Source organism: Phyllobates terribilis, unplaced genomic scaffold (assembly GCF_046119375.1).
Source record: "Phyllobates terribilis strain yellow unplaced genomic scaffold, ASM4611937v1 Scaffold_3__8_contigs__length_932513732, whole genome shotgun sequence".
NCBI lineage: Eukaryota > Metazoa > Chordata > Amphibia > Anura > Dendrobatidae > Phyllobates > Phyllobates terribilis.
This window is the reverse complement of record NW_027362763.1, coordinates 248596950-248624502: the sequence shown is the minus strand read 5'-3', so window position 1 is coordinate 248624502 and position 27553 is coordinate 248596950. Positions and strand designations below refer to the sequence as shown.

Sequence of the window (27553 nt, the reverse complement as noted above, 5' to 3'; positions counted from 1 at the left end):
ATAGTGTGGATCTCCACAGGTAGAGCAAGCTCCAGGGCAGTGTAGGTAGTGTGAGTTGCGCTGGGCATTGTAGTGCCGGGAGGCAAGAGGGCGCAGATGAAAGAATGGACGGAGGCAGTACGGTGCAGTCATCCGAGTCTTTACTCTTTACTCTTATGACAGTTCCACTGGTGCACTGTACGGTTGCCAGTCTCCCACGTCGCGCTGGGGTACAGCTCTTCCTCAGGTAGATTAGGAGCACCTGACGGAACCCCACTTTCTTGTGTTCCTAGCTAGACTGTCTTCACGCTGGGTCTTTCTTCCTCCTGCCCTGCGCTTCCCCACTCTCAATCCCGCTCGGGTGCTCTGAGGTCCCTCCTGTCTTACTGGAGTTCACGGAGATTAGAATAAGGCTGCGGCAACTGGTCTATGAAAGCTAGAAGCCTCTGGTTTTTCCAGCCGAGACTTGGAGTTACACGACTGGTCCAGGGGCCGGTCCCCTTCTTGCGGCCTACGATCCCTCTGTCTTCTGACAGATTTGGGGCGTATGTGTGCCGTCCTGCACTCACCGTACCCCCTAGGATCCCTTCTTTAGATCGGAGCCTACTCCTCTGCTCCCCTCCTGGGCCTCTAGGACTGGGCCCTACTTGTGGAGCAGAGCTCCTAAAGAGACTCTGCTCCCTGACTGTCTTCACTCTCTCCTCTCACTGACTTATCTGCCACCCTAAGATGGCTTCCCTTTTTATATCTCACTCTATAAGTGCTCCCATAAACTACTTCCTCCACCCACACCCACTACTGGTTCCACCTACCTTTGGGTTGCCCCCACCCCAGCCAGGGTCAGGGCTCAGCAGAAAACTACATTGCGTCTTGCCCCTCCTGCTGGCCTGGGGTAGTGTAGTGTTGGATGTAGGTGTTGGGGTCCTGTGCAGCACTCCCTCCTTACCTGAGAGAACGGGAGACACCACACCTCTGGGTGAGGTGCAGTACCTCTGTGGCGACCGAACCCTCAGGGGCGCCACATTCCCCCCTGTAAAAACACAGCACGTCCGCGGGCTGGAACAAAGCAAAACATGGAATAAATGACATGCAAAATTTTTGAATGCATTCACATATAAGACAATAAAAACATTCTTCCCTTTATGGGAGGCACATCACTTTTAAACGTTACATTATGAAATATCATAAGAGCACTTATTCCTATAAAACACTTTTCATATAAAACATTTTCAAGAGAGTTTCTGCACCAGGGTGCAACAGCAGCAGAATGAGGGACCCATCCGCAAACCCTCAACGTGGGCCCTGGGCGTGGCTGCAGGGCATGGATGATCCAATCCTGGACGTCGTCTTCCGCCACGCCAAACGGGTTTTTGTTCTGAGGTAATGATTGCACTTATTAAACCAATAGGGTGCACTTTCAGAAGTGCTAAACTATTTATAATGGAAAGTTTGTAGGGAGATCAGCGTCCTCGTCCCTATTGTCTCTATACCCTTACGGGTACTTAGGTGAACACACAATTAAACAAAACGGCAACACAGCAACTAATCCCAATACTGCTCCTAGTACTGGGGACCCCGCCTGGGGTACTCCTCATTTTTCCCTTACCCAGCCAGGTCACGAGGGACTTCCTGCAGCGGTGCGTCCTTGTTGGCATGGTACACTTGCAGGGCATACCAGCCACGTTCATCATGGTGCCGGGTGAACGTAACATGGTCTCCCGGATACAGGTTCCGGTCGGGATGGCCTTCCTCCAACTCAGGCTCCACATCCCACCAGTTGACAAAGATGTCCCTGTTGAATTTGGGACTGCGGATAAAGCCCCACCCAGCTTTTAAATTGAATTTCATGATGAGGCCCTCCTCACGGGGGCTGGGGTGGGCTCTCTCCGCCTGGCGTACTTGCGCCTTGGTTGCCTTGTCAGGGGCCTCCAGGTGTTCACTGCTCGCCTCCCGCGCGCGTCGCTCCCTCTCCAATTGCCGGAGCTCCCGCCTGCAGAACTCCTTCCTCTGCAGGGCAGCGGACTCGGTTTCGTAAGAGAGCCCCATCAGGTCCCCCCCCCCGGTTGTCCCAGCATAACTCCTCTCCGCCGGGGCAGGCAACAACCGGGGGCGCTGGTATTGGGAGGAGCGGGCACGGCTGCTGGTCTTCAAAGCGGGCGGACCAGTCAAAGACCAGGGCGCCGTAGAGCCACTCTAGTGCCGGAGGCGGAGGTGATGGGAGGGCTCCCAGTAACAGGTCCGCAGCTTCAGCGCCCGGGATCAGAGATTCCGGAAGGACACTGTATGGGGGACCCTCCGGTGCAGCGCTCAGAGGTGGGGGTTCCGGAAAGGCTCTAGGTGGGGGGTTTTCTGGTTCCGCGCCCGGGAGTGGAGGTTCTGGGCTGCACAACGGTTCCAGCCAGAGCACGGCAGCATATGGCGGGGGCTGGGACAGGAGGCCCAGGGGCAGGTCGGCGCTGGTGGCGCCCGGGACTTTGGATTCTCTCCTACCTGCTCCTGTACTCCACACGGCCTCCTGGTCTTCTGCGAGCTCCGCCGGGGCTGGTGTGCGGCTGCTGGCATCCGGTTTCACTTTCCGGCATGCTGACAATTTTTCCAGCAGCTCGCATTTCCATCGGGCGACCGCTGCCTGCTGGGCTTGCTCCACTTGCTGGCCCAGCTCGAGGACCTCGCTCTCGAGGAACTCCATGTCCTCCGGGGACAACTTCTGTATATCCCCCTCCATGGCGAGGGGGGTGACTTGGTGCTGCGGAAGGCCAGAGGCAGAGGCTGGGTTTTTGCTCCCTTCCATCTTGGCTGCCGGGTGAGGTCTCGCTAGACGGGTTGAGACCACACCCTGTCTCCATTCCTTTTCTCCTCCTCCTCTCTTCTTTTTGGGGCGGTCCCATGCCTTCCTGCCTTGACAGACACATCTATGCGGACAGTGACAGTTGCAAGGGGCAGGGTATGCTTTTGGTGCCATTCTGGGACCCGGCCCACGATGGGAGGTTCCATATTGTTGTCTTTGATCACGCACATAATGGCGCCTGTTCTTCTTGGGCGGGCGCCACATTCAATGTAGTAAAACAGTCCTTAGGCACAGAATACCCGCTGATAACGGGCTGGTCACGCATCCTGTTTGTGACGCCAAAGATGACTCGCCCCCAGGGCCATGGGGTACTCGGCAGCCGGGCCTATGGATGCCGATGGGGGATATCACGGTGGCTGGCCCGGTCCGTGGCCCAGGGCGGTCAACAAAAAGGGGAATATTTATAGGGGATTTGTAAAGTGTTTGTGCCGCCACCTGTGGAATGCGGCTAAAGGGAGCCGCCGCTGCGGAGCAGTCCTCTGGAGCTAGTGTTACGGCAGCAGGGATGGTGTGGCTCTCCACAGGTAGAGCTAGCTCCAGGGCAGTGTAGGTAGTGTGAGTTGCGCTGGGCGTTGTAGTGCCGGTAGGCAAGAGGGCGCAGATGAAAGAATGGAAGGAGGCAGTACGGTGCCGTCATCCGAGTCTTTACTCATAGTTCCTATGACAGTTCCACTGGTGCACTGTACGGGTGCCAGCCTCCCACGTTGCGCTGCGTTCGCCAGGCAGGGGTTCAGCTCTTCCTCAGGCAGATTAGGAGCACCTGACGGAACCTCACTTTCTTGTGCTCCTAGCTAGACCGTCTTCACGCTGGGTTTTTCTCCCTCCTGCCCTGCGCTTCCCCACTCTCAATCCCGCTCGGGTGCTCTGAGGTCCCTCCTGTCTTACTGGAGTTCCCAGACCTGCTTGACCCTCATGGAGATTAGAATAAGGCTGCGGCAACTGGTCTATGAAAGCTAGAAGCCTCCGGTTTTTCCAGCCGAGACATGGAGTTACACGACTGGTCCAGGGGCCGGTCCCCTTCTTGTGGCCTACGATCCCTCTGTCTTCTGACAGATTCGGGGCGTACGTGTGCCGTCCTGCACTCGCCGTACCCCCTAGAATCCCTTCTTTAGATCGGAGCCTACTCTTCTGCTCCCCTCCTGGGCCTCTAGGACTGGGCCCTATTTGTGGAGCAGAGCTCCTAAAGAGACTCTGCTCCCTGACTGTCTTCACTCTCTCCTCTCACTGACTGATCTGGCACCCTAAGATGGCTTCCCTTTTTATATCGCACTCTATAAGTGCTCCCCTAAAAAACTACTTCCTCCACCCACACCCACTACTGGTTCCACCTACCTTTGGGTTGCCCCCACCCCAGCCAGGGTCAGGGCTCAGCAGAAAACTACATTGCGTCTTGCTCCTCCTGCTGGCCTGGGGTAGTGTAGTGTTGGATGTAGGTGTTGGGGTCCCGTGCAGCACTCCATCCTTACCTGAGAGAACGGGAGACACCACACCTCTGGGTGAGGTGCAGTACCTCTGTGGCGACCGAACCCTCAGGGGTGCCACACTACTTGGGCGTGGCAGAAAGTGGAGGTGATACCCTCCAGATTCTGAGGAGGTAGGAGCTCAAAAACCCTCAAGTGACTGCAAAAAACCTACAATAAGACTTGTTGGCAGCAGCCATTGAGGTTTCAGTTTGCTGAGTAGGGCGCATACTAAATTAAATTATGAAAGTCTCAATGTCTAGACTCCAAAACCAACACCTCTACTGACCCAAGAACACTAGAAAAGTCAGCTTCAATATGCTGAAAGCCATATAAATAAGGGGTTTGGGAATTCTGTTCTGTGAAACAGTGAAACAAAACTGGAACTTTTGAAACCTATGGATCAGCGTTAAAGGGAATCTGTTACCCCTTGGGCGATATCAGACCTCTACTATGGCCATACAGGGTATAGAAAAGTATATCTAAACTTACCTGTATGGCCCATAGTAGAGGTCTGCAGAGAAATCTGGTTTTACAAAGTCTGTTTTCTAGAGGCTTGACGTCCGGGGGATGCCAAGCAAGCCCCTCTTATCTGCTTGCTATTTTCCTAAATTACCGCCTCATGTGCAAAGCGCCCGTCCCATGGAGAGAGTACACTGCCAAACGGGGCCGGAGGGAAACAAAGCACGCTCCATGTGAGCGCCGCTTTGCACATGCACAGGAGGGGAGGCAGAGCAGGGCACGTCACAGGGCCTGTCACAGGGCCCTGTGACATGCAGGGGAGTGGGGAATATTGTAATTTAGCACAGAGGCAGCAATTTAGGGGAATAGTAAGCAGATAGGAGGGTTTGCTTGGCGTCCCCCGGACGCAAAGCCTCTGGAGAACAGACTTTATAAAACCAGATTTCTCTGCAATCAGACCTCTGCTATGGGCCATACAGTTAAGTATAGATTTGCTTTTCTATCACCTGTATGGCCATAGTAGAGGTCTGATATCACCCAGGGGGGTGACTGATTCCCTTTAAGTCTGGAGGAGGAAGAATGACGCATATGCTGAAAAGAACAACCTGTCTACAGTGAATAATGGCGGTGACTCTGTGATGCTCTGGGGCTGCTTTGCTTCTTGTAGCGCTAGAAACCTGCAGCGCGTGGAGAACAAGCTGGATTAAATCTAGTATCAGGGAATCCAAGGAGAAAGCATAACCCTTTTGCAAGGAAGCTGAAGCTTCATTAGACGTTCCAGCAGGACAATGATCCCAAGCATACCCCAAAGTCCATCAAGGCTTGGTTTCAGAAGAAATCATGGAAAATTGTGGAGTGGCCCTCAAACACCTGATTTTCACCCCATAGAAAATCTTTGGTGGGCTTAAAGAACGATGTTGGAGTACGCAGCCCAAGAATATCAGTGAATTGGAGGCTATTTCCCAGTAGGAATGGGATGATATGTCAGGAACGCTGCCAGAAGCTGATGTCTGACTATACATCACATTTGCCGCAGGTCATAACAGCTAAAGGGTTGCTTACTTAGTACTATAAACTCTTATCATGAAGGGTTTGAATAATTCTCAGACTGCAGTGTTCATTACTAGTGGAATTGTGTGATGAATTTGGAGAAACCACTTTTATTCGTTGTGTTGCACTATTTAAACTAAACCAGGAGTGGGTGATAAATGCAGAATTGGTGACTTGTTTCTATTATACCTTTTCTCTGATTGTTCCTCACCTGGTTTTGGCTCCCACTCCTGAGAAAAAATACTGACTGAATACTGACCAAATACTGATAGTGGGGTCGTGGCCTTTGATTGATTTATTGTGAAGAAAAAAAAAATGTGATTTTGCTAATAAACCAAATTTGCATTGGGGGTTGAATGATTTTGATTGCAACTATACATCTGAGGACAGCGTAGGAGAGAGATGATGCCACTGAGGTAGGACTTACTGTAAAATGTTGATTATGTGATTTCAAGGGCGAGCTATCCATGACTCTACTTTGTGAACTTAGACAACATTTCTATAACTTTTTTATTATCATATAGTATTAGTGTAAAACTACATATGCCTGTTTTCTATAAACCCCTGCACCACAAACTGCCTTTAGATAAGACAAAATAAGAAAAGTTGACTTTTGTCAGTATTCAGACATGAGCAAAGAGAACCATTTAGTTATAGAACCTGAAGAAAAGTTATCTTCACTTATTAATAAAGGTATGTATGTCTTATATAACAATGGATGCACAGTATTTGATGGTCTACCTTTAAATGGCAGATGGGAGGCCCATGAAAACCATTTCCTACCAGTTGTCCAATGCCCCTCCTGCAGGAGATAGCTGGACTGTTCCTCCAGATAATGAAGAAGCATTTTCTGATGCGGAATCTTTTGACCAAGAGGCAACCTTATACGACTTCACTAGTGATATGGTAATTCTTACTGTCTACAACTATGTCCTTCCATGTTTAAAAGTTCTCCATTACTTTGTAGTATTAAAGGAAATCTGTCAGTAGGATCAACTCTCTTAAACCGTCTATATAGGCATGCAGGTCATAGAAAGTTGAATAAAATTATATCTGCAGTTCTAAGACTTATTCCAGAGAAATCCAGATTTTTCTTAATATGTAAATGAATTGTTAATAACTATGGTCAGGACATAGATCTCCCTGAGAATCTGCCTGCAGAGCTTATTTTAACTGAAAGGGGTCATTATTAGTGTGAGACATGTAAATCAGGAGAGCAGACTGTCAGTCATTACATGTCTCACACTGGTAATGCCACCTTTCATGTAAAATAAGCTCTGAAGAGATTCTCTGGGAGATTTGTGTCCTGCCTATAGATCTTAACAGCTCATTTACATATAAGAAAAACACAGATTTCTCTAGAATAAAACTTTGGGTCGCAGATATCAATGTACCATTTTATTCATCTTCCTATGACCTACACACCCATATAGATGGCATAAGAGGGTTGATCCTACAGTAGATTCCCTTTCAAGATATGCTGTACTCATTAAATAATAGATTTAACCCCTTAGTGACCACCAATATGTCTTTTTACTGACCTGTGATATAAGAGACTAGCATCCCCTGACAGGTGACAATCCAGCAGCTATCAGCTGTACACTATAGCTGACACCCTGCTGCATCAGCCATGATCAGTGTTGGTCGTTTAACCATTTAGATACTGCTATCAATAGTGACTACAGAATCTAAATAGTTAACAGAGTGTGAGGGCTCCCTCTTTAACCCCATTGGCACCCTTTGATCTTCATTGTGTGGTCCTGATGTTTGCCATGGCAGTTCATGGCCAAATAACGGCCTTAGAGTCTGCCGACTATAGCGGCCTGTTCAGAAGTTATCAAAATTTAGGTGGTAAAAATTAACGTTTTCATTCTTGTCATGCCACTTTGCATTAATTTCTGCAAAGCACGTGAAGTGTTAATTAACTATCTGGAAGCAGTTTTGAATACATCGAGGGGTGCGGTTTTTAAATTGGTATCACTTTTGTGTGGTTTCCAATATGTAGGTCCCCCAAAGTCATTTCAAAACTGAACAGGTCCCTATAAAAATAAGTTTTGTAAATTTCCTTAAAAAAAATGAAAAATGACTGCTACATTTTTAAACCTTCTCAAATGCTAACAAAATAAAACAACATTTTACAAATGATGCTGATGTAAAGCAGACATGAGGGAAATGTTATTTATTAATGTTTTTGTGTGGTTTGACTATTGGGATTAAAGGGATAGTCATTCAAAATATGAAAATTGCAATTTTTAAAAAATTTTTGTCAAATTTCTGAAATTTTTATAAATAAGTACAAAACATATCAGCCTAATTTTACCATTATTATAAAGTATAATGGTTCATGAAAAAACAACCTCAGAATCACTGGGCTATGTTGAAGCATTCCAGAGTTATTGCCATATAAAGTGACACTGGTCAGATTTAAAAAAAATTGTTCTGGTCACTAAGGGGTTAAAACAATGTGTTGACCCAACATCTTATAATTTACATAAAATGGTTCTTCAATTAAACGGGTTGTCCACTACTAGGACAACCCCTTCTTAAACTAAATGTTCGGCCTCAATAAAATAATAAAGCCTATACTCACCTCCTGTACCAGCTCCACTCCAGCGGTGTCAGCACTCGCGGTCCCAGGCCTGTAACGCGGTGGAATGACACGTGATGCCCCGCACCCAATCAGCACTGGCGTCACTGTCTCCGCCTTTGGATAAACTGAACATGAAGAGGAAGCCAGGTCTGCAGCTGATACCGGATTTCCTCTTCATGTTCAGTTTGTCCGAAGGCAGAGACAGTGACGCCAGTGCTGATGGGACGCCGGGCATCACGTGTCAATCCACCACATCACAGCCCCGGAACTGCGAGTGCCGACACCGCTGGAACGGAGCTGGAATGGGAGGTGAGTATAGGTTTTTCTTATTTTATCAGGGACGAACATTTAGTTTAAGATGAGGTTGTCCTAGTTGTGGACAACCCCTTTAATGATGATGACTATTGTGTTAAAGCATACCTGTCATTTCAGGTACATTTTCAGAATAAGCTGTCATGTGGGTATGTGCATGAGGAATAACACTATTCCCTTCTACAGACTCTCATCTAATTTTTAGTTGTTTCTGAGTTAGAGTTAGGAGATTTGGGGTGAAATAAAACGTTTACTAGAAAGCAGCAGGGCCTATGTGTGTCTTTCTTCCTCTGTCTCTCGCTTCGCTCCTCTACAATGTTGCCCTCTCCATATGCTGCAATAGGTAGCTGTAAACTGATACCTAAGTGAAATGTGAGTCTGTCTTGTCTTGAGCAGGATTTTAGCTGTTTTTCATAGTGAATGATGAAGTTAGGAGGTAGATAGTGGAGAAGAAGTTTCATAAAGAGAGATATAGATATATACTCTGATAAGATATATTAAGGGGTTATCCAGGCCTATTTTATGTTTTTCTTACAGGCAGTTTTTTCTGTCTGGCACAAACTATCTGTCTATCTCTGCCAGCTCAGAGTGGTCACATACCGCTCCTGCTGGTGATTGTGTGGCTTCCGTTAAGGTTACATCACATCAATAGCGCAGCTGCTTCTCTTCTGCTCTACTCTGTTCACAGGGTATGATTGCTGATGTAATGCTCTCTGCTGCCTAACTGCGGGGAGCTGGATGTCAATCAGCATGATATCGGCAGTCACGTCCGTTGCCAGAGCAGCCTAGAAGTGGTAGAGCTGCTCTGTTGACATGAGGTCAAGGGAGCCAGGCAGAACAGGCATGTAGTTAGGAACTACCTGCCTGTCAGTTCTTAGCCCCAAAAGAAAAGAATAAAATAGACACAGATAACTTCTTTAAATAGTTTTCTATGTTTTCTAGTACTATTGGATGTACTGTACTGTTATGCAAAGTTTGTTGAAATGACAATGATTTAACTTTTCATTCCTATATTGGGTTAATATAACCAATAAAAACAGATCTGTCTCACTATTAATACTATTGATACCAATTAGAGTAAAAAATGGAAATGCAATATATTTTTTTTAGGGAATTAAATGAACACAGAAAGTGATGTGCATTTAATAAGCAAATTATGCTCAAAAGTTTACAAATCACAGACAGTATTTGTAAGTTGAGCACCATTTTCAGACAGTTTAATAGGAAAGTGATCTATCCATTTATGTATTATGTTATTGTACATCACAGAACAGCCTATTCATTAAACAAAGCAAATGAATAATTGAAATAATAAAATGCACCTGGTCAGAAGCTTATACACTGTTAGACTTTATTCACACATCAGTATGTCATCAGTATTTCTATACCATAACCAGGAGTGTCTCCAAAACACAGAATAGGTGTCAATCGAACCAGGGGAGGAGTCCTGAGGAGACAATTTGCATATTCTCACTGCATTTTGGGATAAGTGAAGAGTCTCCGCGAGCTCAAAGAACACTGTATTTTGGCCATTGGAGCTTTTTTCACTGTTTTCATAACATATCAACAATAAGAACATGCAAGAGTCCAGGAGCCATTTGGTGAGCTGCATATCCTGCTACATGTTCATAGACTTGCCAGTGGAAAAGCCAAACTTCACATGCCAGAAATGCAAGCTTGTGTCCCTGTTGGAGGAAAAGTTGCGAAATCTAGAAGAGAGGTTAACTACATTTAAAATCATTAAGGAAGGTGAAGAGTTCTTAGACAGAGCAGAATTATCTCTTCATGATACAGAAAGAGAAGAAATTCGAACTGCACCTGACAAAACAGAGAAATGGAAGCATGTGACCCAGAGAAGTAGGAGGATCAGGAGGCAGTCAGCACCCATACTGCTCAGGAACCAGTACCAGGCTCTCACGCAGGAGAACCATGAAGAAATACAGCAAGATAAGACTTTGCCCACAGTGAATAACCTTGTAAGCCCTCAGAATCTTCCTGGATGGAGAAAGAAAAATGGTGTGAAGAAAAAACGGAGAGTGATGGTCATGGGGGATACCCTGTTGAGAGGAACAGAGGCCGCTATCTGCAGACCAGACATAACCGCAAGAGAAATGTGCTGTCTTCCAGGAGCAAAAATTAAAGATGTGTCTGACAGGATATCAAGACTCTTCAGACCTACAGATCACTACCCTTTCCTGCTAATACATGTGGGGACAAATGACACCGCAAGAAAGGACCTGGAAACCATCTGCAGTGACTTTGAAGACTTAGGCAAGAAAGTGAAAGAATTGGGAGCGCAGGTGGTCTTTTCATCCATCCTCCCAGTGGATGGCCATGGAACAATGAGGTGGAATAAGATTCTACAGGTGAACAACTGGCTACGTCGATGGTGCTGTCAACAAGGATTTGGATTTCTGGATCATGGAATGAATTACCTATATGATGGACTACTTGCTAGAGATGGGGTGCACCTTACGAGGACTGGAAAACGTGTATTTGGAAGTCGCCTTGCTACACTCATCAGGAGAGCTTTAAACTAGAACAATGTGGGAAGGGAAACAAAAGGCCAGAAAAAGCCATACAGCTGACAAATACTATTGAGATCTCTGCTACTGGAAGTGGAAAGAAAGAACAAAGACAAAAAAATCTAAATAATAAAAATATGGGAGGAAGAGAAACCAATCACAAACTAAAATGTTTTTATACAAATGCACAAAGCATGGGCAACAAACAAGGAGAATTGGAACTACTAATGCAGGAAAAGAAATATGATGTCATTGGAATCACTGAAATTTGGTGGGACGATACACATGATTGGAATACAAGGCTAAAAGGATACAATTTATTTGCAAGAAACCGACTTGATAAACGAGGAGGAGGTGTCGCATTGTATGTTAGAAAAGCGTATATCTGCACAGAGATTGAAGCTTCAGAGACTGGGAGTTCTGTGGAAACTGTTTGGGTAAGAATACAGGGAGAGAACAATGGAAAGGACATCATTGTAGGCATTTACTACAGGCCCCTGGGCAAGCTGAAGATATGGATGAACTCTTTATGTATCAAATGACCAAGTTCTCCAAAAAATATGACGTAGTGGTCATGGGAGATTTCAACTATCCAGACATTTGTTGGGAATCTCTCTCAAGTAAAACTAACAGGTCAAGCAAATTCTTATCCTCTCTTGCTGACAACTTTATTTTCCAAAAGGTAGGGGAGAAAACAAGGGGATCTGCTACTTTGGATCTAATCCTTATAAACAGGGAGGAAATGGTTGAGGACGTAAAAGTGGCTGGGACCCTCGGAGGCAGCGATCATGCTATTATAGAATTTTGGATAACTAGAGGAGGAAGACGTGAAGACTCAAACTTCAAGGTTAGATTTCAGAAAGTCAGATTTTAAGCGACTCAGAAAGAGAATAGGAGGGATCCAATGGCTGGATGTCCTTAAGGACAAAAATGTCCAGGAAGGATGGGAAATTTTTAAAAATGAGATTCTCAAAGCACAATCGTTAACAATCCCGAAAAGTAGGAAGAATGGGAAGCATTTAAGGAAACCAGGATGGATGAACACAGAACTTAAACACATGCTAAAAAGAAAGAAAGAAATGTTTATCAAATGGAAAGAGGGAGGCATATCTAAAGAAGATTATAATGCAGTCTGAAGATCCTGCAGGGCACGTATCAGGTTAGCTAAAGCTGACAATGAATTAAGGCTTGCAAGAGATGTCAAAAGCAATAAAAAAGGATTTTGGGGGTATGTCAAAAGTAAAAGAAAAGTCAAAGATAGTATAGGATTTTTACAGGATGAAAATGGTGAAATGGTAAGAAAAGATGTTGAGAAGGCTGAACTTTTTAATTCCTATTTTGCATCTGTTTTCTCTCAGAAAGAAAATGTAACATCAACTGATCTTCACTGTCCTATTAAAGGAATAGAAGAATCCAAGTTATCTGTAAACAGAGAGATTGTGAGGGAATATTTAGCTAACATAAATGAGTTCAAGTCTGCAGGTCCAGATGAATTACACCCCAGAGTACTGAAGGAGATCGTAGAAAAAAAATTAGAACCACTCTCCATAATCTTTGAAAATTCTTGGAGAACAGGAGAAGTCCCAGAAGACTGGAGAAGAGCAAATGTTGTTCCTATCTTCAAAAAGGGGAAGAAGGTGGACCCAGGGAACTATAGGCCGGTGAGTCTGACTTCTATACCAGGAAAGATCTTTGAACAAATTATTAAACAACATGTATGTAAGTACCTGGATAAGAATGAAGTGATTAACCAGAGTCAGCATGGGTTTGTAACTAACAAGTCATGTCAGACTAACTTAATTTCCTTCTATGACAGAATCACTGACTGGGTGGATCAGGGAAATGCTGTAGATACAGTATATCTTGACTTCAGCAAAGCATTTGACAAAGTATCTCACACCATCTTTATTGAAAAAATTACCAAGTATTGAATGGACAAGGCAACTGTTAGGTGGATTCATAACTGGCTTAGTGATCGGACTCAAAGAGTGGTCGTAAATGGCTTCACATCCAGTTGGATGAATGTCTCAAGTGGGGTACCACAGGGCAATGTCCTGGGACCTGTATTGTTCAACATCTTTATCAATGATTTAGATGAAGGAATTGAGGGTAAACTGATTAAATTTGCTGATGACACAAAAGCTAGGAGGGATAGCTAATACTAGAGAAGAGAGAGAGAGGATTCAAAAAGACCTAAATAAACTGGAGCAGTGGACAGTAAGTAACAGTATGGTTTTTAACAGGGAAAAATGCAAAGTACTACATCTGGGCAATAAAAATGAAAAAAGCATATACAGAATGGGAGGAATAGAGCTAAGCAACAGTACATGTGAAAAAGACTTAGGTATACTAATAGATCATAGACTGAACATGAGTCAACAGTGTGATGCAGCAGCAAAAAAGGCAAATACAATTCTGGGATGTATTAACAGAAGCATACAGTCTAGATCACATGAAGTCATTATCGGACTTTACTCCTCTTTGGTCAGACCTCATCTGGAATACTGCATCCAGTTTTGGGCACCACATTTTAAAAAAGACATCGACAAACTGGAGCAAGTTCAGAGAAGAGCGACCAGAATGGTGACTGGTCTGCAAACCATGTCCTATGAGGAACGGTTACAGGATTTGGGAATGTTTAGCTTGCAAAAAAGAAGACTGAGAGGAGACTTAATAGCTGTCTACAAATATCTCAAGGGCTGTCACATTGTAGAAGGATCATCTTTATTCTCATTTGCACAAAGAAAGACTAGTAGCAATGGGATGAAACTGAATGGGAGGAGACACAGATTAGATATTGGAAAAAACTTTTTGACAGTGAGGGTGATCAATGAGTGGAACAGGCTGCCACGAAAGGTGGTGAGTTCCCCTTCAATGGACGTCTTCAAACAGAGGCTGGACAGATATCTGTCTGAGATGATTTAGTGAATCCTACTTTGAGCAGGGGGTTGGGCCAGATGACCCAGGAGGTCCCCTCCAACTCTACCATTCTATGATTCTATTCTATGATCTTTCAATCAAACCAGAAAGATTCAAGTTTTTCTCTGTAATTTCCACTCCTGACTGATACAAAAAAACTAGTCAAATACTGACGTGTGAATAAACCCTTAAGCTCTGATTCATAAAAGTGATTATGCCAGAACTATGGCATAAATTGCTTTGAAAAGTCACAGAAATTTTTGTGCAAAAATTGTACAACTTTCAATGTTTTCATGCTAATTTCGCTAAGTTCTGCCAAAATGGGTGGAACTGGGGCGGAGGTGTGACACCACACGTCATCTAATTAATGACAAGCGGCGGCGTTTCTTATTGCTTACTACATGACTAGAGTAAAATTTGTGTTGAGAACGATGTACCGTCAAGAACGATGATCTTTTGCACTAAACAAAAGATAATTTCACCCGATGAACAGAGATTTTTCTCATTCATCGACTGATCGACAGCCTGTTCAGAAGGCAAAATAATCATGAAAGAGCGTTTTTAACAACGTTCACGATTATCTTGCAGTGTAAATGCCTCTTTAGTTCTCCCAGGGAATAAAAGCCAGATCCTTTTCTCCCCTGTCATCATCTGTAGTGTTAGTAGGCCTCCACCCACGTCCGAATCATCCAAATTTAGCCAAATCTGTATGGTGGCCCTTACTAATGTGTATTCCTTAATTTTGGATGAATTAGCATCTGAGGTATTTTTTGAGAGACGAAACCCTTTATTTTTTTATCTACAAAAAGCCTACAAATCCTAATAATTCTCTGTAGTCTAGAGTTAAAGGTGCATTTGAGTTCTCCCCAAAGTGGTTCAATGATCTTGAGGACTGGAGACCAATGATGGCCACGGTAGAACCTATAGAGTATTCGCTTTCTTATACTGCAGCCACTGAAGGGTCAACTTCAAGCATAAGTCCAAAAATTGTACAAGCAGGGAAGCTCTGGAGGAGGATTTAGTGTCCCAAGCCTTTGGAAATATTTTATTGCCTTGCAGCTTAATCATCTTAAAGGCTGGGACAGCAATAATCCTCTTGACATAGTTCACTCTTTATGTCAGATTTTAAGCAGTAATTACAATAATCTTTATGCTCTCGAGGCCGAGGGGGAAGAACGATGGGTATATTGCTTACTATATCTGATTTATTATGTCTGGAATGCCTTTAAATGGGAGCATTGGAATTACACATACCTGTATAGTATTTAGACACCTATATGAAACAATAATCAGATCCCAATTTTGAAAATTGTTTATCTGAAGCAAAGAAAAATTTAGTCCATGTAAAAATGTTTTTTATAAAATATGTTTAATTAAAACCCACAATTTTCAAACAAAGTGTAAGATATGAAACAAAAAATTGCCAGGTTTCATTTTAAATGCCCCTACAAATGGTTCTAAGGAAATACATTTCCCACTACGTCAGACAGAAAATGTGTTTTTTTCCCCAAAAGGATTGTAGATTGTGGCATTAATAATTTGAAATCATCAGAATTAGACAAAAAGATATGTAGGTGTGTGTATCTAAAATCAGTACAGTCGGTAAGGGGGCAATGCTCTGCCTGCTAGAAGTAGTTCAGCTGATGTTATTTGTGGGTTTTCTTTGCATCCCGAACAATTTTCCTGGCAGTTGTGGCCGAAATTATTGTTGGTCTACATGACCGTGGTTTGTTTTTTACAGAGCCCCTGATTTTCCATTTGTTAATCACAGTTCGAATGCTGATGACTGGCATTATCAATTCCTTGGATATTTTTTTGTATTCCTTTCCTGTGTTATACAGTTCAACTACCTTTTCCCGTAGATCCGTTGACAATTCTTTTGCTTTCCCCATGACTCACAATCCAGAAACGTCAGTGGCTGGATGAAAGATGCAAGAGTCTGTCTGGATCCCAGAAACTTACTCAGCTTTTATGCACACACACTGATTACAAGTAAACAGGTCACAGGTGAGGATGTTAACCTTTAGTAGCCATTCAAACCCATTTGCGTCAAATTCTGTGCCCGTTATCAAGCCAAAATCACCAGGGTATGTGAACTTTTGATCAGGGTCATTTGGATGTTTTTGGTTGTCATTAAGATTTAAAAAGAGAAAACACAGTAGTTTGACAATAAATGGCTTCACCCAACGAATAACCATGAGTGGAGAAAAAGTTTTTTGTTATCATTCATATTCTCTGAAACAAGGCCAAGAAAGGAAAAATTCTGCCGGGGTATGTAAATTTTTGAGCACAACTGTATTTGGGAAAAAGAACCTGTCTCATTGAGACATCATCAGCAAGTAGCTGAGGGTGAGGAAAATATTGTATGGATAGTCAAGGGGCATCAGTACCACCTAGATAGTATTTTGTAACTCCTTTCCTGTGATAATGAGCAAAGTGAGGATTTGTGCGTGAGAAGAAGTATTTTGGAACATTCTTTTAACAAGAGGTCTTTCCAACTGTTCCTTTCATCTTGCGAAGGAGAGGTTTTATTAGAAGTCTGGTCATCCTAAAAGATCCCATACAATAGCGAGATGGTGTGATCTGGAGGATCCTTCACTAGGCAGAGACTTTCAAAGGTTGTGAGAGGCCTAAAAATATTGGTTTGTGGTGACATAGACCTTATAAAGCTCCTTAATTGCTCAAAGAAAAAACATGAGTCTGGGGGTATACTAGAGTTAGGGAAAAATATGTGAGGGTCTAGAGCAGGGATAACACAAAAAATCGTGTATAATAGAGCGTTGGTCTTTGGATTTGTTTCTGAAGGTTAGTGTATTGAGGCCAGCTGGAAATGAGGGATTATCATAGAGGGGAGTCAAAGGTCCTGGAATAAAGGAAAGGTTTATTGCCTCGCTTGAGGAAAGCAAAAGCTTTTTGTGAGGAATAGGAGGGTATTAATGTCTATATGAGTAGTGATTGTTGTCCGTATTGCTGCAAGAGGGTTATATTTGAATTGTAAAGTTTCTATTTCAACCTATTTCTTGGTCGTATTATGATGGAATAAGTCTAGGATGCATGTGCCTAAAGAAGCATATCTATAGAGGAGGAAATCTGGAAGGATCACCCAACCCGACAAACTGGGACTTTTATGGGCCCACATAAATCTAGTTATAGCAGTTTTAAGATGTAAAAAGAGGGAGGCAGGCAAGTAAAGGGCTTTGGTCTGGAACAAGTATTTTAAGCAGGGTAGGAAGTCCATTTTAATTGTGTTGATTCTTCCAAACCAGGATAACTGGAGTTAATTCCATTTTTCAAGATCCAATTCATCTTTATATAACGTGCAAAGAAAATTGGCATTGGATAAATGAGCAGCATCTGGTGTTATTTTAATACCTAAATAAGTAAGGGAATCTGTTGCCAACGAAAGGGAAAGGGAGAACGCAACTGGGCAACTAATGTTGAAGGAAGTGAGATATTGAGCATTTCAGATTTGTGGGCATTTATCTTGAAATTGCTAAGGGAACCAAATTGTTGTAATTCAGATATAATATTTGGTAAGCTAGTAATAGGGGAGGTTATGTAGCGAAGAAGGTCATCAGCAAATAAGGCAAGTTTGTGTTCTTTTGTTCGGATTAGGATGCCTTTAATCAAAGTGTTACTAAGCAGAGCCGTAGCTAGATGTTACAATAAGGGGGATAGAGGGCATCCCTGGTGAGTGTCATTATGTATTTCGAAAGGATGGGAAAGTGATCAATTGACTCTAACTTGAGCCGAGAGAGAGGTATAGAGGGCAGATATTCTGTGTAGCATGAGCCCTTGCAGACCAAGGCTCCGAAGAGCCTGAATCATGACTTCTCAGTGCACCCTGTCAAAGGTTTTCTCACCATCAATTGACAGAATACACATGGAAAGACCAGATCTCCTAGTTGTATCTATTAGAGATATAGTCCGGCTGGTGGTATCTCTGGCTTCATGGCCAGGCACAAAACCCACCTTGATTTACCACCAAGAGCAAGAGGGACCATAGCCTATTTGAGATCAACTTTGCATACAACTTGATATTCATATTGATTAGAGATATCAGGCGATAGCTGCTGCACAGGGAGGGAAGTTTCCCAGCTTTGGGAAGAGCTGTAATATGTGCCATAAGGGCTTGGGGTGGGAATGAAGCCCCTGAAGAGATATAGTTACATATTGATAATAGTAAAGTACTGAATGAATCTGAAAATAATTTATAAAATCTGGCTGTATAACCATCTGGGCCTGGGCTCTTTTCAGGTTTCAACTCCAATGATTGTGGCCACCTCCTCCAAGGTAAAATCTTTCTCATGACTCATCAGAGCCTCAGTTTGTAAGAGGGGGAGCTTATGTGTGAGAAGATATGATGTTATTTTGTCCTGAAGTTGGGGCATAGGAGATCACTAAATTATTACTAACTTTAGTAATATTACTAATATTATAGAAAGATTTGTAATAATCACTAAAGCCAGAAAGAATATTCTGAGTGCTATGTAACTTTTCCCCCTCTGAATTATTAATAAAGGGTATGTAGGTGGTTAAAGTGCATGGGTGGAGTACTTTTGATAGTAATTTGCTACTTCAGTTGCCTAGATGGTAGAAGCGACTTCTAATGCTTTCTTTTATGCACCAGGATTTCTGGTCTAGAATGGCCAGGGGTTTATAGCGGGTATCAGAGAGTTTGGCGTAAGTAGAGGGGGACAAATGAAATTTACATTGGAGTCCTAATACAGTAATTTGAGTTGAGAGAGAGAAGCAATCTCCACAACATGTTCTTTCTTGAGGCATGTGCCATGTGAGATAAGAATACCTCGCAGAACACTTTTAGGCACCTCCCATTTGATCGAAGGTGAGGTAGGGTCTCCATCATGATAATATAAAAATTTGGATAGATTGTTTGAGATCTGTGATGCAAAGAGTGTCTTGGAGAAGATTCTCGTTCAGGAGCCATATATAGCTGTCCCTCAAGTGAGAACCTAGTTGCATGGAGAAGTATATAGGGGCATGATCTGACCATGATATGGACCCTATCTCCGCCTTGGGCTGAAGGTAAAGAAATGAATGAGAGATAAAAAAATGTATCTATTCTGTTGTATACAGAATGGGCTTGTGAATAGAAAGTATAATCATTGGTTTCTGGGTGAAGGATCCTCCAAACATCAACCAACCTCATGTTGTGTATTTGTCATTTGATTCCCTGTATGGATGAAACAGAATGAAAGGACCCACCTGTAGATACATCAGTCGATGTGTTAATAAGAAAGTTGAAATCATCGCCAAATATCACAGGAGAGGAACTAGCAAACTCCTGCAGGAACTTCCGACGTTCGGAGATAAAAAAGCTGGGCTCCTTACCCCTTGAGCCCTTGTGCGGTTGCAGAGTGGCGTACCACAAATGGCGACAGTCCATGCCACTGCTATGGGGCTCGTGAGTTGGGGGGGCCTGGTGTCAGCACCTGCATCGAGCCACCCCTCTGCCCATTAGCGCCTACACAGGGCCCACCTTCGGCCGTCAACATGATGATGGAGGAGGGAGCGTCAGCAGACGCTTCCACTCCCATCATTCTGCATCTGAGGTGTCAGAGCAGCGGGCATGATGACATCATTACAGCGCACCTGCTGTTCTGAGATGTGCGACACCTCACACCACAGGAGGCCGGAGCATTGGGTGGAAAGAGGAGAGGTGAGTATTGTATTTATTTATTTTTTTAAATCACTGGTGGCCAAAATAGAGTATGGAAGGGGTGCATTATATTGTGTGGAGGACCATGGGTGGGGTGGATTATACAGTATGGAGGACCATGGGGGGGTGCATTATATTGTATGGAGTACCGTGACGAGTGCATTGTATTGTATGAAGGACCATGGGGAGTGCATTATATTATATGGAGGACCATGGGGAGTGCATTATATTATATGGAGGACCATGGGGGGGTGCATTATAATGTATGGAGGAACATGGGGTGTGCATTATAATGTATCAAGGACCATGGTGAGTGCATTATATTGTATGGATGACCATGGGAAGTGCATTTTATTCTATGGAGGACCATGGGGAGTACATTATATTATATTATATGAAGGATCATGGGGGTGCATTATACTATATGGAGAATTATGGGGGGTGCATTATACTATATGGAAGGCTATGTGGGGCCATTATAATATGTGGGGGGCCATTATACTGTATGCAAGCAATTATACATTGTTAAGGTTTGTGTGGTGTCCATCATACTGTGTGGGGGTCACAGTTGGGGGATCATACTGTGTTGGGATCACCATACTTTGCCTTGGGAGTTGAGGTGGAGTACAGTAGAGTTATCATACTGTGCATGTGGAGGAATTCACCATGGGGGTATCATACTGTGTTTGGGGGCTCTTTTGTTGGCATCATACTTCATGGGGGCAATGAAAGAAGAATCTAGGTCTTCAGCAGGAGGAACATTACTATGTAAAGGCTGGAAAGTTGTGACATATGCTCTTCTGTGACCCCAACAATTATTTATTTATTTTTTTGGGTGGGTGGGGGGCAATTAGAACTTTTGCACAGGTTGTGCTAATGGTATGTCCGCCCCTGAATGTATATACATATTTAAAAGGAAGAGTGTGAACATAACGTAGTCCTCTAGGGAGTTGATGAATCCCAAAGTACCTGAAACTAAAGGTAGGCCTCCATTTTTAATGACATCTATTTTGAATAGTGGTACATACAGTATTTGTAGTTCTGCATTCGTCAAGTTGGTGCAGATCTGTAGTGTAGTACACTGCAAAATCTGGACAGTTAAAATATATAAAATATATATAAAAAAAATAATAATAATATATTTTTGTCTAATCTATGTAGGATGCGGTGATAATGGTGGTGAGAAGAGCCAACAAACTATATAATATAACATGAGAAAACTGAAATACTCTATACCACAATTACAGTTATCTTGTAGATGTCACATTCATGGCTCTTGTGCAGTTGTGCCAGTTCCTGAATATGAAAGCTAGATGTGTTGATACTGTTACAATACTTCATGCTTTATTTCAGATAATCCCGGGAAGATTTATCGAAAAATACTACAGGACAGGAAGGAAATTCCTCACAGTTTTTACAGATGGAAGTGCACAAATTTTGTATCCTTTGTACTTCAAGCTTTACATTCTTTATTATGATAAATGTCTTATTAGTGTCTAGAGCCCTCGTTTCTTCTCTGATATGTCTCATAATGGGCATGAGCATGACGCCATGTGAGGAATAAAGACATAGAGCATTATTCATATTTGTGCTGTGACTTTGCTCGTATGGTTTCATTTTTTTCTAATTTTTTAGATACATTTTTTTCTTTTAATGACAATTGAGAAAATAGGATGCAGTCATCGTGGCACCGCCATGGGCCTTTTTTTCTGCCTTATTGCCGACCTGTGTAAAAAACCCTCTGTAGGTTTTTCACCGCTTATAATAGAGAGAGGTGTCATAAAAGAATTAAGTACAGTACATATAAGCTCCAGTATTTTACCTCGCCAGTTAGGGTTTTTTAACAGCTTATCCTTTACCCCATTAAGGACCAAGCAATTTTCACTTTTTAAGCTTTCATTTTCTATAGACAAGTCTATGAGGAAACACTTGATCAAAGGACATGTCTAAAGGATGCTGCATTTTGAGGGGAAAAACACCCGAAACATCCTGCTAACAGTCATGGATTTCCCAAGGCTTGCCATGATTTCAAAATTAGTCGTCGCAAAGTCAAAAATTTTCCTGGGATGAAAAGGAGTGGAACTTATTTAAAATTGGGGTATTTTGGGGTGAAGATGCAATTGGTTTATTAAAATTTTTACAAGTGGGGGGTCCATGTTGGGAAGGGGGACATTCCTTGGTGGGACTAGAGTTGTGGCTTAGCGTCCCTAAATATCAACAACATTGTTGGTAACTATGCCAAAATATGCACTTAAATTGAGGGAAAAACATCATATAAAAGGCCACTATTTGTAGAGTGTTTCATGTTTCACTACTTGCAGTTATTATTTTGCAGCAATGTTTGTGGCAAATAAACATGTTTTTATTTATTTTTATGTGATTGGTATGTATAAAATAATTATTACATGCTACAAGCTGGGAAGCACAGCAGCAGAAAAATCTCTCCCGCCAGCCCAGAGGCTGTATAGATTATCTGTGTAGCATGCAGTCACAAATATGTGGCAATAAGATTACTGGTTATTGGCCTTATCTTGCAGCTATCCTTCGGGTAATCTGGCTATTATTATTGTTCCAAGTAAAGTAAAAGAATCAATCTGCATTGTTCAAGAAGACAGAGAGCACACCGCAGACATCATGGCAGTATTTGGATCTTCTGGGAAAGCTACCTGCTACCACCCAAACAAGAATGTATGGTATGTGCCACCCTGCTTTTACCTAATGGCCCATACTGTCCTATCAGGGTTATGATTCTTTCCAGTTAGTAGGGCATGATGTAATGAAAGTCAATAGACCAGTGTGCTAATGCTAATCTGCTGAGATATTGATAGGAGCCAGATCCCTGCTGGCTGCTGCAGATCAGCACATTCACATCTCTGCTGCTAATATTAACTGAGCTGGCCATCTTCCAAAGCCCAGCGCGCTTGTTAACATAGCTGTTAACTCACAGATTGTGGTGCGCTGTTGATGATCACAAAAATAACATTTATTGGAAGTCAACAAGATGTAAGCAGTAAAAAACATCCACATACTGTGTATATACATATTATATATATATATATATATAATATGCACAGACATATACAGTTAGGTGTCCGAATCTTCATTATTTGGGCTCTGCATGCCACTATTTTGGTTTTAAACTGAAACAACTGAGATGCAATTGAAGTGTAAACTTTCAGGTTTAAGTAAAAGGGTTGAACAAATATATCCTGTGAAATGTTTAGGAATTGCAGCCATTTTTCTACAAAGCCTCCTTACTGAACATTAATTGGACAAATTAACTTTACCGTAAATAAAATGTTCTTTATTAATACTTTGTAGAGAATTCTTTGCAGGAATTGACTGCCTGAAGTATAGAAGCCATGGACGTCACCAGACACTGGGTTTCCTCCTTTGTGATGCTTTGCCAGGGCTTTACTGCAGCTGACTTCAGTTGTTGCTTGTTTGTGGGTCTTTCTGCTTTAAGTTTTGTCTGAAGCACGTGAAATGCTGCTCGATGGGGTTGAGATCTGGTGATTGACTCGGCCATTGCAGGATATTCCACTTCTTTGTCTTAAAAGCTCCTGGGTTGCTTTCACAGTATGTTTTGGGTTATGTCCATCTGTATTGTGAAGCGCCGTCCAATCAAACTAGCTGCATTTAGTTGTATCTGGCAGAAAGTATTGCCCTGTACACTTCAGAATTTATCCGGCTGTTTCTGTCTTCAATCTCATCATCAATAAACATTGGAAGCCATGCATGCCCATGCCATCACATTGCCCCCATCATGTTTTACAAAGGATATGATGTGCACTGGATCTTGAGCTGTTCCAAGCCTCCTCCATACTTCCTTCTTCCTGTATTCTGGTACAGGTTGATCTTAGTTTGATCTGTCTAAGGGTATGTGCACACGATGCAGAAATGGTCAGGATTTTTTCCTGAGCGTTTCTGCATCTCTCTGGCAGGAAAAAACGCATGCGGATTGTACATGCGGTTTCCTGCCAGGGACATGCGGAAATGAAGCGGTCTTCACTTTCATTTCCGCATGCGGGTTGACAAGCGCTTCCCAAGCGATTTTAGCATCACTTGGAAAGTGCTTGTCAACTTTACACTATATAAATCCATGCAACCGGCATGGATTTATATAGTGTGTGAATGTCAAAAAATAAAAAATAAATATATACTTTACCCTCTGATGGCCCCCGGTGTCCTGCTTCGCTCGGTCCCGGCTGCCGGCAGTGAAGACTTTAGGACCTTCCGACGTCAGCGTCACGTGACCCGTCACATGACTCTGACGTCAGTGAAGGTCCTTCTTCATTCAACCCCGAAGTGCCGCGAACCAAGCAGGAGCGCTGCGCGGGCCGTCAGAAGGTGAGAATATATGTATTTTTTATTTTATTCTTTTTTTTTTAATGGTACCTGGGTCTGGATGAGAGTCCACACCCGGGTACCATCCGCACATTAGACCGCATGAAAAGCGCATCAACATATACAGTGATGCCGATTCCATGCGGTCTAATGCAAGTCAATGGCAGCAAAAGAGCAGCGTTTCCGCAAAATTAATTGACATGCTGCGGATGTCAATTAAAAATCCGCATCATGGGCACAGCACATGCGGATTTCAATTGGGGAACATTGCTGCCCTTCTACCATGCGTTTTTCATGCGTTTCCGCGGCACTTACGCAACTGCAAAAACGCCGCGGAAACGCATTAAATACGCATCGTGTGAACTCAGCCTAATAAATGCTTTTCCAGAACTGATCTGGCTTCTTTAGATGTTTTTTGGCATAAATTTAATCTGGACTTTCTATTGTTAAGGCTGATTAATGGTTAGCACCTTGTGGTGAACCCTCTGTATTTGCTCTCATGAAGATTTCTCTTTATGGTAGACTGAGGGTATGTGCAGACCATCCGGAGCCGGCTGTGGAGAAGCCGCCTCCGGCTTCCGCTCATTATGCAAATGAGCGCCGGCCTCTTTTTTTTTTTCTCACAGGCGGGCTTTCCCCATAGAGATTAAGTCTATGGGGAAAGCCTGCATGCGGACCCGCAGGAGAAATAGACATGCTGCGGTCTGGAAAGACACGCCGCATGTCAGATTCCGCGGGTGTGCTGCAAACGCATAGTAGACATGGGATGTATAAATCCCATCCACTATGCTGTAACATCTGGCCGCTGCGGATTGCACGCAGCCCACTTGTGCTGCGTCCAATCCGCAGTGAACACTGATCGTGTGCACATACCCTTAGATCCTAAAACACCTACTTCCTGGAGAGTGCTCTTCACTTGGTTGGATGTTATGAAGGGGTTTTTCTTCACCATTCAAATGATTCTGCGATCATCCACCACTTTTGTCTTGCGTAGATATCCAGGCCTTCTTGAGTTCCCAAGCCCATCAGTTCGCTCTTTTTTTGGCCGTTGATTTGGCCACTCCTAATATTTTTGCTATCTTTCTGATGGATTTCTTTTTTTTTTCAGCCTAATGATGGTCAGTTTCTCTTCTATTGAGAGCTCCTTTGACTGCATGTTGTGGGTTCATAGTATAAGCTTCCAAATGCAAATGCCACCCCTGGAATCAGCTCCAGACCTTTTACCTGTTTAATTTATTATGGATTTATAACGGTATAGCCCATACAGACCATTAAAGAGCTTTTGAGATAATTGTCCAATTACTTTTGGTCCCTTTAAAAAGAGGCAGCTACATATTAAAGAGCTGTAATTCCTAAACCCTTACTCCAGTTAGGATATAAATGCCCTCAAACTAAAGCTGAGAGTCTTGACTTTTGGTAAACAGCTAAAATACCAATATTTGTGGCACTGTTCAAATATTTCTGGACCTAACTGTACATTATATACATACATACATTATATACTATCTACTCATATGTCAAAGCCTGTTTCTCCAGGCTGTGAGTATTAAACTTGACCTGCTCTTCCAGTTAGTTCTTACAGGGAAACCATCTGTAAGATCATGACTCCCAAATCTTATATCTGAGCTTTCAGGTTTTAAAAATTGTAAATCAATTGATACCTTTATATCTTCAATATTTCCCTACATTCCTGGGAAATTAGCATTTTCATTCATATGCAAATGATGTAGCAAGTTCTCTGAGTATGCCAGAGCATTTCCCAAGCTGCTGCCTCCTGAGCTTGTTTCCCTGCCGGTACCAACCTCTTTAGCTTGATTGACAGCTCACTGTATGTGACATCAGGAATCAGACAAAGAAATCAGACAGCGCGCTTGCAATCAAGCTAATCAGTTTAGTGCTGGACAGCTAAACTACCTGGGAAGACAGTGTTCTGTCACACCCAAAGCACTTAACAACTCATTTGTATATAAATCAAAACACAAATTTCTTGGAAATGCTCGAACAGATAGAAGGTAAAAAGGTGCTGATGGCTTTACATTCCAAAGACCTGTGTGCCCATATATGCAATTTAAGAAGGTGATTAATCTTAATGACAGATTTAATTGAATAAGTTTAATTAGACAATTCAAGCCTGGACTATCTGGATAGAGTGGGAGAGCACCGTTCTCTCACCTTTCCAGCGGCCAGGTCATTTTCTGATATTTGCATCCAGCCAAGTACAGAGCAATGTGGGCTTCTCTGCTGCTTATACTATATGGTTGCCTTATCCATCTATTTATCTATCTATACACTCCTCAAAATTGAAATTGTAACACTAAGAAAAATGTTGTGGAATTATGGAAATCACAGGATCGATAGTCATATTAACTATATAAAAATGATCAAAAAATGGAAATAAAATTTCTAAAGCATCTCAATTTATTCAATATCAAATATCAGTGCAAAACTATGTTCACTTGCACGCCTTGGCTGCTATCAGTGAGGTTATTAATGGTTGTCTGAGGAATGCTCTGCCATGCTGATTGTGCTTGGTCACGAAAATCATCAAGATCCTCTGCTGGCTGCTCCCTTAGCAATTGCCAACCAATGACGTCCCAGAGGTGCTCAATCGGAGATAAGACCGGAGACACAGCAGGCCACACAGGCTACTCACAGTAGCACCAGCAGCATTCAGCCTGACATTGTCACATTAAAAAACTGCTCATGGGACATTTTGGATAATTGGCCTTACCGGTGGTTTCACGACCATTCCAGGTACATTAACAGGTTGGCGTTACATTGATTTGAAGACTAGAAGGGTCTGACTACCCTACTTTATGCAGCTTACACCATAATCCAGTCAATAGGACTGGACTCGTGCTACGCCAGTTCTCTGGAATACACTACCCCAGACGTTCCGACTGATGCCTAGCCCCCATGTCTTCAAGCGCGCTTTAAAAACCCATCTCTTTAAACAAGACTACCACCTTAACTACTCAGTAAATTAACTTTCCCCTGTCCCCTCCTTCTAAACATTATTCAGAATCTGCACCCTACTAGTCATCTGTCTCCACACCCTCCATGCACAAGATAACTGCACTCGATACTTGAGTATTGCACTTAAACATACTGGCTGATGACCGGATCATACAGCTTTATATGAAAATCCTTATTTATTATAATTGCCAGACCTGAAATAACAAGCACTTTTCACCTATTATGTCCCCCCATTTCCTTGTAGAATGTAAGCTTGCGAGCAGGGACCTCACTCCTAATGTAACTGTTTAAACTGTCTTACCTTGTATTGAATTTGTCTGTACATGTCCCCGCTTAATTGTAAAGTGCTGCGGAATATGTTGGCGCTATATTAATAAAAATTATTATTATAATAGGACGTTTCTC

At 42.9% G+C, this 27553-nt stretch overlaps 1 protein-coding gene across 1 annotated transcript in view; it reads left to right on the top strand.

Moving 5' to 3' along the window:
* ERICH6 (glutamate rich 6) overlaps window positions 1-27553 on the top strand; it is an 88181-nt gene that overhangs the window by 43810 nt on the left and 16818 nt on the right. Inside the window, exons 10-12 of the mRNA XM_073674713.1 lie at window positions 6554-6705; window positions 21179-21264; window positions 22363-22518. Coding sequence (XP_073530814.1) covers window positions 6554-6705; window positions 21179-21264; window positions 22363-22518 — 394 coding nt within the window. The remainder of the gene's footprint in view (window positions 1-6553; window positions 6706-21178; window positions 21265-22362; window positions 22519-27553) is intronic.